The following is a 12,173-nucleotide window of genomic DNA, read 5'->3' as shown; positions in this document are numbered from 1 at the left end:
CTGTTTTTATTCACAGTTTGTACAGTGTCCCGACTTTTTTTGAATCGGGTTTGTATATTCACACGTTTTTACTACAAAATAAATAATAATGCAAAGCAGTTTTGTGCTAATAGTTGTAATTTATTTGTTTGCCAATGGACGAACACCTCCTACTTTTACATCACAATATAGCAGCTTGTTGAATTGGGACAGAACATCTGTTCTGGCTTGTGAAAGGATGGGTCATTCTTGTCATTCAAACCCAGAACAACCTCCAGACACCTGGAGTTCAGTAAGAGAGCCATAAAGCACCAGCTGTCTGACAAAATATGATTCCAGATGGAAACAACAAAGACATTAATAAATACATTCCGAAAACAACATCAGAGAAATGTTATAGACAACGAAATTAGCTTAGCTGACATTGTCATGGAAATAATCATTCAAAACGAGCAGGACTGTTACATTCGGTCGAACAAGGTGAGTTCTGTTTCAAGCATATGTGGTTCGCAAAGGGCGGTTATGGCACGACCACCCTGAATATAGTCCAAAACACTGAAATTGTCTTTGAATGAACATAAATACAATATTATAGATGACTGACAGAACACAGTTCCCTCTAAACTATTAAGGCACTGAGGAGCATTAGATTAACCAAACAATATACATCATCTGTAGCTCGAAGTAAAAAACAAAACAACAAAGAATTAGTTCAAAAATACAAATTATATTCATATAAACCTTCTCTTAAAGCACATGTTGTATAGCAGACAACTAGAAAATGTAAGGCTGTACAAAACTGATTTTATGTTGCTCAGATTTGCAATATTTAATGTGTCAATAAATTGCTTATTTGAGTTAACAAAAATATCTTAAGAAGACGGCTGAGTGCCTGTAAACAGGGGCAAAGGTACTTGGAGACACTGTCAAGTTATTTTGAAAAATATAAATAACTACTCTTTAGCTTGCTGGCTCGTTTTTTTAATGATTTTTTTATTGATGTAGGATGATATTACAGGCCATCGCACGCCAACTTGCTTGCATATCACTGACCATGGTTACTCTATTGTTCTCAGCCCCAAACGTGATAAGTTTTGCATCCAAAAATCAATCCTGTGAGGACGTCACATAGAAATGAGAAGTTTGGATGGCTAGCCTGTCAGTTAAAGGGATTAGCAACAATGTCAGGCTTGTTCCGGCACTTTGGGCACATGTTTTGGACGCCAACTTAGTCAGTCTGAATCTATCCGTGTGTACTTCACGTGACCCCACTGCAGCGATCGCCACGAGAAAGGCTTCTGGTAGTGACGGGGGACGACGGCAGGAACGTTGATTTCCAGGTACTGGAAAAATCTGTACCACCACACATGGGTGAAAAAGTTGGTCTGAGATGTCTCTTTGAGCACCTAATACGGATGCAGATGGTTAAAGGTTAAAATACAATATAGGGCTCTGAATAGAAACTGACATCGAAACAGACAGACGTACTTGTTGGTTAGCCATGGTATGATACCACCAGAAGAGACGTGTGGTGATGAAGTAGGCCACAACAACATCAATCGTGTAGTGGTCATGAGCAAGGAGGATGCAGAATACTCCTATTGCACACAAAGCCCAGCAGCCCCAATGGTACCACCAGAACCTTCGAGGAGAATCTGTGAGGTGCAAGAAAATTAAATTAAAATGATTTATGTCCTTTAGTAAAGTGAAGAATTAAATAAGCAAAGGGGAAGTCATCACATGGACTATCAACTTGTGTCATTGACAACCATAATGTAACTTTTTTTGTCTATATTTTAAATATGTTGAATTAATCATGCATTTGGGTCCATTTAAAAAAAAAAAAAGAGCAGTCAGGAGTTCAAAGGAATTGTGTTGATTTCAATGGAATTAAAAGTTAATATTCAGATTATATGTTCTGTTAAAGGAACACTCCACCGTTTTTAGAAATCGGGCTTATTCAACTTCTCTCCTACAAGATATGTGGGGAAATGCATTTTTGTCTCAGCGCATGCATTGTTTTAGTTTGGCAGGATCGCCACTAGCTTAGCTTAGCATAATGAATGGAATCCTATGTTGCCAGCTAGCATGTCCTGAGTAAAAGTGATCCAAAAAAATAATAATTATATATATATATATATATATATATATATATATATATATATATATATATATATATAGAGAGAGAGAGAGAGAGAGAGAGAGAGAGAGAGAGAGAGAGAGAGAGAGAGAGAGAGAGAGAGAGAGAGAGAGAGAGAGAGAGAGAGAGAGAGAGAGAGAGAGAGAGAGAGAGAGAGAGAGAGAGAGATTGATGATATGAGATTGCTCACTGAGACACACAACACTGAGATTGCTCAACAGCCAGAGGATGTGAGGATGAGAGCCGTGATATCTCTGCGCCTGGAAATCTGCCTAGGAAATCGCCTTGTCTTAATCTGCTTCACTATTTGTTCTCGTGAATACACAGGCCACAAGAAGTAATTAGTTGGGTGTTTAGTTTTTTTTTTTGGATGACTTTTTCTCAGAACATGCTAGCTGGCAACATAGGATTCCATTCATTATGCTAAGCTAAGCTAGTGGCGATCCTGCCAAACTAAAACAATGCATGCGCTGAGACAAAAATACATTTCCCCACATATCTAAATCTAGGAAAGAAGTTAAATAAGTCCTATTTCTTTTTTTTTGAAAATGAACATAAGTCAGAAATTAAGTGTTAACAGCGACATGTTTTAAATTTTATCCCAAAATAATATAATCCCACAAAAAAAAAATAATAATAATAATAATACACAATACAAAATAGCACATATAACAGGAAAGTAAATAACAAGTACTCAGATCAGTAAAAAGTTAGGTTACAGTGGAGAGATTAAATAAACCGTGTTTAGACTTTACAGGAATAGTATGTTACAACACTGAGGTAAAGGTCATATCTGGGAGAGGTTCATCCTCTTTTTATAATACATTCTCATTTAGGGAAAGAAAGGGAGCCCACATTTTCATAAACAAACCATGATGTCTAAATATCACACGCTCATAACTAGCAATATTGGACATATGTTCCATCCATTCGTCATATGAGGAAGGAGTGACTGACTTTCAATGTCTCAGAATTATTCTACACCCAGAAGCCATAGCTAAGCGGCACTATTGTCGAGATATATTTATATCCTCCGGTATAATACCCAACATACACAAGGCAGGGTTTTTACACTATGACAAGTTGAAAATATTATTAACAAATTGCACAACTTTCTCTCACATTTCCTCTACCATGTCACATTCATATAACATATGAACCATAGTTCCTGTATCTTTGTTACACCGCCAGCATAGTGCAGTATCCCTTAGATTAAGTCTAGCCAATCTGCTTGGAGTCCAATAGCATCTGTTAAGAATTTTATAATTGATCAACTGGGATTGGGTTTCACAAACATTTTTATGCCATTTTAATATAACCTGATTCCATGTTTCTTCCTTGAACATCCCTCCTAAATCTCTTTCCCAAGACATTTTATGACCAATTAAATTAGGTGCATTAGCATCTCTAATATAGGCATAGAAACCTGAGGCCCCCCCTTTTTTTGTTGCCAATATAAGTCCTATTTCAAAAAACGGTGGAGTGTTCCTTTAAATTTCATGGAAAATATATATTCAAACTAAATTTCTCATGAGTGTTGAAAAATCTCATAAAAATGTAACTTTCAAAGAATGTTTTAGTAATAAAAAGGGTATAAACGTAGTAATAACATGGTGATACGTACATAACTTTGAAATTGCTATGCATTCAATAATTTAATCAGATGTAATATAGTTATAATTGACAAATATTAAGTTACACTTGATTTATAAGCTCCACTTGATCCAAACAGATCTTTCAAAAGTGCAAAAAGTGTGTGCTTATTTTGAATGCATTATAGGGGTTGAAAGATACTCCAATTGAAAAATTATTTTTTATTGTTATCTAATGTACCATTCCTACATTTCTTTAAAAAAAAACAATTCGTACAACTGTATTAAACAGTCCATTAGAGGGCGGCGTTGTCCCAAATCATTTACTCACACTCCTTCATGAAGAGATAAGTGAGGGTGAGCATGACCGTGTGACCACTGTACAAGTAGTCGCCACACAAGTTATGGGAGCCTGTGATGGTCAGACCCCCTCCTGCAATGAGTTTCATCACCCGCCGCATCCGAGACTCCCAGTCACCATACAGCTGCCAGAAACAACAAACAAACATCAGCATCATGTTATTCTCCCATCATTCCTTAATCCGTTTCCATTCACTGCTTGACCCAATCTGTTAAGCATATGTTCAGGTCAAGAGCATAAAACAACAAATAATCCCTTTGAGACAAAACATAAAAGCAACAGCCAGCTCCTAGAAAGCGAGGTTCTTGCCCTTTATGTTTAGGCTTTATTTCAGCAAATGCCTTCAACAGGAAAGCAGGTTATAACAAGAGTGAACAAGTTGCTGGGCTTGATAATAAAGGTTTCCTGCATGTCCTGTGGTGTGGATTTCCTGCCATGTGCAGCTAGTGCATGTTCACAGCCTCCCATCCGCCACACTGAGTCACACACACACAGTTGCAAAATGATCATCAGTGGCCTGAGAGCATAGCAACACTAGAGCAGATGCACCGTAAACAATCGTTTCACAATAATATTGCTAAATTTTCCAGTGAGTGCAGTCTGTGCTTTAAGATTCACATAGTACAGAAAGAGGCCCGCGAGTGGGGGAAACAGTTCCGCTTTAATTTCTGAAGAAAATAAAACACTTATTTCAAAATGCTCCAAAAGTTTCTGCGGCTGCACTTTAAATAATAACAATGATGATGTAATAATTATAAGTAAAATGTTGCATTTTTTAATTGATCAACTGATTATGGTCAAATTGGATTCCTAATTGGATTCAATAAATTTCACAATATATAATTTTTTTAAATAAAAATAAAATGGTTCACCTTTAGCATTAGTACTTCTCACACATTATTCATACTCGCTTTCTGTGAGTTTCGCTTTCTCGCTTTCTCACACATTATTCGTTTTCTCGTATAGCGCAAAAACAATGTTTCCTAATTTATTTTCTCCCCGAGCAAAACTTTTCTCTATTCGGCGGACATTTTGGTCACCTGAGCAAAAACACAAAAAGTGGTTTCATCATGCAGTTATAACTTATAAAGCTATTTCCATTTTGTTTCACCCTTGGTATAACTTAGTGATATATTATTATTTTCTTTTTAAAGCAGTTATTCAGAAGTCACTTAAGCACATTTTATTAAACATTTTTATATACAATGATTCTAATTGTCTTGAAATAGAAATGCTATTAAAAATCTCACCCAAAACAGTTAAATTTTTATAATCATATAAAATAATACAAACAAAATTAAGCAGTTACACGGAGATTGTTTTCATTGGGTGACAGGCAGCACCTTTTAATGTATAAATAGAAAAGTTATGGAAGTTTACATTTATTGAAAATGAAAAATACAGTACTAAATATTTTTATTTTATATAAAATAAATACTTTACAAAAAAATGTTTTACTCTAAATTTACTATGAAATCAAAGCCTTATGTCTAACCAAATTGTGTTCCAAATTTGAAGTTGATATCACAAAAATTGAAGTCCACAAAACAAAGTAATTTTGTTTAGGCGCTATACCAAAAATAGCCACAGGTGTCATTCAGTTTTTCATTGATTGTTTATTTGACGTATTTCCTGTAAATTTCTGTCCAAATATCACTTCCATCATAAAACAGTCACCAAATATGGAACATTGAGACTCAGACCTTTCAAATGATATGTGTTTTGTCAAGATAAGAAAAGATTTTCATTATAAAGTAGTTAAAGGTTACAACTGCTGTTATGATTTAGATTTTTTTTTTTTGAGGGGCACTCTCGTCATAAATTACTATTTTACTGTCATCATGTAATTTTTATCATAAAACAGCGGACACATATCTCTTCAAGAGTGTTAGAGCTTTCCAACAATATATAGTTTGTCATGATTACATTAGGAATTAATACTAATATAGTGGAGTAAATGTAGAATGCCCGTATACGGGCAGGTGACAGTTAAGGGGTTAAACCATCAAACTTAAATTTTGTTTATTGTTTATGAATTTCATAGATTTTCTATACGTTTTATTTTTATTTTTTTATGGCAAGGATCCCTAAACAATCCTCTTGTGAGATCAATTATGTTTGCAATATAATATAATTATAACAGCATTTAATATATAATATAAAAACTAACTGAAGTATTTAAACTGATATATTATATATGCTTCAATTTGTAAAAAAAAAGAAGAAGAAAAAAACAAGAAAGAAAAAAAAGGAAGTAAATAAATAGATCTAATAGTATGTTCAAGAGAACATGTGGACTCTTTAATAGTTATCTAAACACCTCAGAAAGCCAAACCACAGACACACACACACACCCAAACACACATCTATTTAAACTGCCATGTTACTGAGGTGTTTTGAGTTTGCACGATAAACTTGTGGTGGGAACTGTAAATGTCTGTTTTGTTATCATGCCGTTTCTATCAGTTGTTATTTCCACCAAACTTAAGCCATTCTTCTTTAAAACATGATGACGCATTATTTGACATTACCTTTGTGTTGCATTGTCTTTGTGTTTCACATGACTTCTCATATTGAGCTATTTGGACAGCAAACATGACTCGATGCCGCTCACCTCACACGTGACATCATTCTCTCTATGAAGCATGTAAACTGCATTCACCGGTTCTAACACTATATCAAAACTAACTCTATAGCGGTTGAACAGAGCGCTGCAATTATTTCTCATTTAAACCACAATCATCAAATGGATTTCTCCCCTCATTGCACATCTGTCGTCTGCACAGCATTTTATTCTTTGTGCGCGGCCATGCACGCATGCAGGCTAGAGAACATTGTTCACGAATACTATATTAAATTCTCTTTTGCTTCTACTTGCGCTTCAATAACCATTCAAATCTTTGTTTGCGGATTGAAAACAAACACGGAAGAGAAGACCATGCTGAATAAAGTCGTAGTTGTTGTTATTTTTGGACCAAGAGATTCTAATGAACTAACTGATGTCTCATATGGACTACTTTGATGATGTTTTTATTAGCTTTCTGGACATGGACAGTATAGTGTGCATACACTTAGATACGCTCTCAGACTAAATATAAAATATCTTAAACGGTGTTCCGAAGATCTTACGAGTGTGGAACAACATTAGGGTGAGGAGTTAATGACATAAATTTCATTTTTGGGTGAACTAACCCTTTAAGTACCAAAAATCCTATCAACATATTTCCATCGCTTTATTCCCCCGTGTCTTCCTCAATATAAATGGGTTGCCAGAGCATATTAAAAGAAAAACAGATGAAAATAGCACATTTTCCATGAACGGTTTCTCCCTTCAATGTGAAATATGTCTCTGTGACCTCTGCTCTGAGGACATTTATAGAACAGTCACAAATTCTTTACATCAGCACTTCAAAACATAGATGGTCGCCTGACTCATCCCGTTACATAAAATGAGCTGAAAAGGTTCTGGAATAAAATTGTAAGATCGAACATACAAAAACATGCAAGTGAAGATAATACAAGCACAATATTGATCATTACAAGAGCTAGGAAAATTAGATATGTTTTTTACTCTTGTAACTGGACAAAAATTGACACAAAACTCATCAAGAATATTCACTGGATACATTTTTCCCCATAAGCTGCTTATAACCCATCAATAAAAAGCACATCACTATTCACTGTAGCAAAGAAAGCACACATACACTTTATAGTTTTTTTTCTAATGTTCTCTAGTTTGTGTACAGTTGTTCTTATACTATGTTATGATATTCACTGAAAAATGGCTTAAATTGGGGTTTAATGTTCTGGGGAAACTACTCTGGCCAACATGCCTGTCTAACAAGTTATTGCTGATTATGATGCAACTACGTTTAAAAGAAAAGTGAAGAGTGAAGAAAAGGATATTTTAGTTTTTACCTTTGGAGAACATTTGAAGTGCATGCCAGGCACCGGAAGAGTAGTAATGTACATGGTGATGCACCTGTAGAGGTAGAGCGTCCCTACTATAAAAAAGAAGCGTCGACCAACAATTGATCTGTGGAAGGAAGATATGGTTCATATGAGTGAACTACAGAAATTTGCTTTACAGATCATTTAAAGGGGTGGTAAAACACATTCAAGGGCTGGATTGTGTTTGTGTAGTGCACTGTAACATATTAAAATTGCATTATTGTTCATACATTTGACCTTTATTCTACACTGCTCTGTCTCTCATTGTAAAAACAGTCTGATGGTTTCTTGGTTCTATAAAGTCGGCTCCTCAAAAATATACAAATGGGCTCCGATTGGTTAGCTGGCCCAGCTGTGTTCTGATTCGCTAACCGCCCAGTGCACTCCAGCCTACTCTTCTCCACAGCAATAAAAAATGGCCTTGCCCCCCTTATTTAATATTCTCGGAGCAGGGGTTTATGTAAATATTGGGGTTAGTGATGTCAGCAACCCTGGAGGAATGTCTGTAGTTCCCTACCGGCCATTTGCCGTAGTCCTTAAATTGATTTCTTTAAAGCAAATATCTCCCTTTGCTTTAAACTTTGAACGTTGTAAATTTGCAGATGTTGTTTATGCTCAAACAGCAACATTACACACTAGCTAAAGTTAGAAAAGTGAAATCGTGTTTTACCACCCCTTTAAATAATTCGACATTTTGACGGATTAGACATTGATGAGAATTTGTGTGAAAAATATGCTTCATATTACAGCAATCAGAACAAAATATACAAATAATTGTTTTGCTTAAAGATACACTATGTAACTTTTCCGTCCACTAGAGGGCGCCTATTCAAAACAAAGGTGTAGTTTGATGACGGCAAGTTTGAGCTCCGAAATCATGTTGATGGATGCGGTTATTAGCGTTACTATAGTATGAAGCAGAGCAGGACCGAGAGTTGTGGAGCTGAGCACAGCTGCTGGAGCGATTGTTGCCGAACACACGGCTCGCGAGCAACGGGACTTTGATTGTGACGGCCATTTCAGCTTTTCCGGTCATGAGTATGAGGTAACGCAGCTCTGTTTATCATATCAGATATATTTAAGTGTGTTTAAAATGATGTTATGACGTTACTCTGTGTGTTCGCTCAGCAGCTGCCATACACTTGTTCACACTGCTAAGAGTAAAGCGAGTAAAGCGTTTCAGAATAAAACCGGAAAGCGAGAGTAACGCAGATATGACGAAATTGACAGACGACTCCCTCAGACGTTCTGGTTGCTTTGTTAAAATAGCAATTTTCTCAAAATTAATAAGTAGTTAGAAACATTTGGGATATTTTAAGATCTCAACTGAACAAAATATATAACACTGGCCTAGTGGTTTTTAAATATTTTACTGCATAAATCCTACATAGTGCACCTTGCACTCTGCTCATCAAAAGAAAATAGTATGAGAATAATATGACTATTTTCTTTCATTTAGGGCTGCACGTTTTCAAGTTTTTCAATAACCGTTAACCGAGGCCCTTAGCGGTTAATACTCAGTTAACCATAGTGTGCGTCAGGGTTATTATTTTTAGCTTATTAATTTGACGACCGCCATCTCCGTAGTGAATGCGCCTATAGAGAGAAATGCACATCATGGATTACATAAACAGAGAGTCGCCTATTTCTTTTCATTTTAAATTGTTAAAAGACATTTCAAGCTTTCATAAGATATATTTCATGTCTGTGAGGCGTACGCTGAGTTTCGTTAAATTAGGATGAGATGCGCGCTCCAGTTCACAGAGCAATGCAAGTGGCCGCGAGGGCGCCTGCATGATAAGGGCGTGTAGTAAAATATGCAGCCGAGAACGATTCACACAGCGTTCAAATCGTGCGGCTGAGCCTCTCCCGGCAGAGAGTCCAAGCATCTGTGGACTCGTTCCTTCAGCTCTGGCCATCTTGCTTTCAGTCCGCGATTAGCTTTTTTTGTTTTCTTCATTACAGTTAAAGTAACCTCTGCTTTTCGCTAGTCCCTCACAAGTTTCTCACTTCAAACTTTCTTTCTTCTGATCCGTTATGCACAACGCGCGCGGCTCGCGCTCTGCTTCTGCCCTAATGCGACTTATAGTCCAGTGCGACTTATAGCCTGAAAAATGCGGTAAGCATTGCATTGCAATACTTGCATTTTGCCCCGTCACTCTCAATTTTAAAGTGCTCCCACGTGTACTTTTCTTTGCCCGCTTCATGTTAGAAAACTGGTCATGACTTCTTCTTGTGGATATTACAAATGTCTAGGAGCGCTCTGGCAGTCTCTAGTGGTGCAAAAATATATTACAACTAAATTCAAAGCACGTCATTGACGCCACTTAACCGAGCAAAATGTTTTACTCGGTTACGCAATTTTTAACGGTAAATCGGTTAACCATGGACACCCCTACTTTCATTAAGTTAATGATAATTTTAGTGAAAATGGTGATTGTTACGAAAATATTTAAATATTATTCATATAATTGTTTTGAGCAAATTACACTTAATTACACATTTAGTTCAGACTTAAAGTAATGTAATTTTAAGTGAAAAGTGTGTTTAATTGTAATAGTCAAAGTATGAAAATTCTGAAAATGAAAGTTATGTATTTCTATTGAATTTGGGGTGAAGGAAATATAATTTAATACAATTTTTGAGAAAATGTTATATTAATTGTCATAAGAACAAAGATAATTTTCAGATTTCGACCATTTTTATAAGCCAAATAAACATTCTTGGGGTGAAATATAATCCGGTTTTCATGACAACATTCATGAAGGAATCTCAAATGATACACATATAGACGTGTGCTATACAGAAAACTCACTTGTGCTTTAAGAGACTCCACTGTATAATCCACAAGACCACCAGAATCATTCCGTTGATCTCGCATACAGAGAAAGCCCACTCCACCCGGTCAAAAAAGTCAAAGAACTTGTCAGGGAGTGGTGGAGTTTCCTCCTTAGGAGGCACACGTTCATGGACCACAGAAATAATGATGGTGGTGAAGACGAAGCAGCATAAGGCATAGACAAGAGCCACGGCGGTCTTTCCCCATTCGGGAGGGAACTGCGGAGAAGCTGGCTCTGGTATGGGAATCTGCACTGGTTCCTTGTGAAAGCCATTCACCATGCCATTCCGCTGAGCCTTGCCGGCGCTCCCGGCCTTCCCGTTATGATTCACCACCATAAGCCCATTGACATGCCCATTCTTGTGGACAACGATGTGATGCTCAATCTTAAGAGTCTCTATCTTTTCCAGGAGCAAACGACCACTATCTGATGTGACCCTGGAGAGGGATGCCCTCTTGAAGTCCTCCGTGGTAAGATTTAATAAAGCTTGTCCGTCGTAGTTTCGTAACGGCTCAGAATATTCCTGCAAACCCTGATCAGTCAGCCAGAGCGAGACCTCCTCCTCTGACCACGACTCTACTTTATTCATATCAGCCCTTGAGCTTGTAGAAACGTAATGGAGAATCCGACATAGGCACACACTGCTACGAAGCACGAAGTCCTTCTCCAACCATGCTCATTGGTCAAGTGAAGAGTTCTGGGGAAGACTGGCTCACAACTTCCAGAAAGTTTAATCCAAATATGACACACACCTACAACCCCTTCATAAACGCCTGTCCTGTAACAGAAAGGACAAAAGGACATTCATTTTTAAAGCACTTTTGAAACATCTAAATACACAGACATTCACAGCATGCTTTTGCCCCACATTTTCTTATACGCTTCTCAACAAAGGGTTAATATAGTGAACTAAAACCAAAAATAATTAATTAACTGAAAAAAACGTTTTTTTTTTAAATATATAAAAATCATATTACATTTATTAATTAAACAAACTTACTTCAGCTGGTCACCAAAGCTAAATTTCTCATTCTTTTTTAGTTTAACTTGATATACTAAAATAACTAAAACCGAAATAAAAACTATAGTATCTTACTTATAATAAAAAAATAATGCTTTACCAGATGTTATTTCACATGTTGCACACTAGGGGTGTAACGGTTCTCGTAAAAAAATAAAAACGTACCGTTCTCCAACGATGATTTGTTCGCATCTGTAATATGTTTGTTGAAAATAGCGTTTGGCTATTGTACTTTTCTGTTGATGTATATGAATTATGGCTTCCCAATGTGTTATAACTGCAATGATCA

General features: G+C 36.5%; 1 protein-coding gene across 2 annotated transcripts in view; it reads right to left on the bottom strand.

Moving 5' to 3' along the window:
• Positions 1–87: 87 nt before the first annotated feature.
• sgms1b (sphingomyelin synthase 1b) overlaps positions 88–12,173 on the bottom strand; it is a 47,352-nt gene continuing 35,266 nt past the window's right edge. For both annotated transcript variants that reach the window (XM_067430094.1, XM_067430095.1), the window contains exons 2-6: positions 10,839–11,641; positions 7,991–8,108; positions 4,043–4,196; positions 1,468–1,634; positions 88–1,385 (exon numbers count right to left, since the gene is read on the bottom strand). In XM_067430094.1, coding sequence (XP_067286195.1) covers positions 1,212–1,385; positions 1,468–1,634; positions 4,043–4,196; positions 7,991–8,108; positions 10,839–11,452 — 1,227 coding nt within the window. In that variant the 5' untranslated portion in view covers positions 11,453–11,641 and the 3' untranslated portion in view covers positions 88–1,211. The remainder of the gene's footprint in view (positions 1,386–1,467; positions 1,635–4,042; positions 4,197–7,990; positions 8,109–10,838; positions 11,642–12,173) is intronic.

This window comes from Pseudorasbora parva, chromosome 21 (assembly GCF_024679245.1).
Source record: "Pseudorasbora parva isolate DD20220531a chromosome 21, ASM2467924v1, whole genome shotgun sequence".
NCBI classification, from domain to species: Eukaryota; Metazoa; Chordata; class Actinopteri; order Cypriniformes; family Gobionidae; genus Pseudorasbora; species Pseudorasbora parva.
This window is presented reverse-complemented; position numbering and strand designations above follow the sequence as displayed.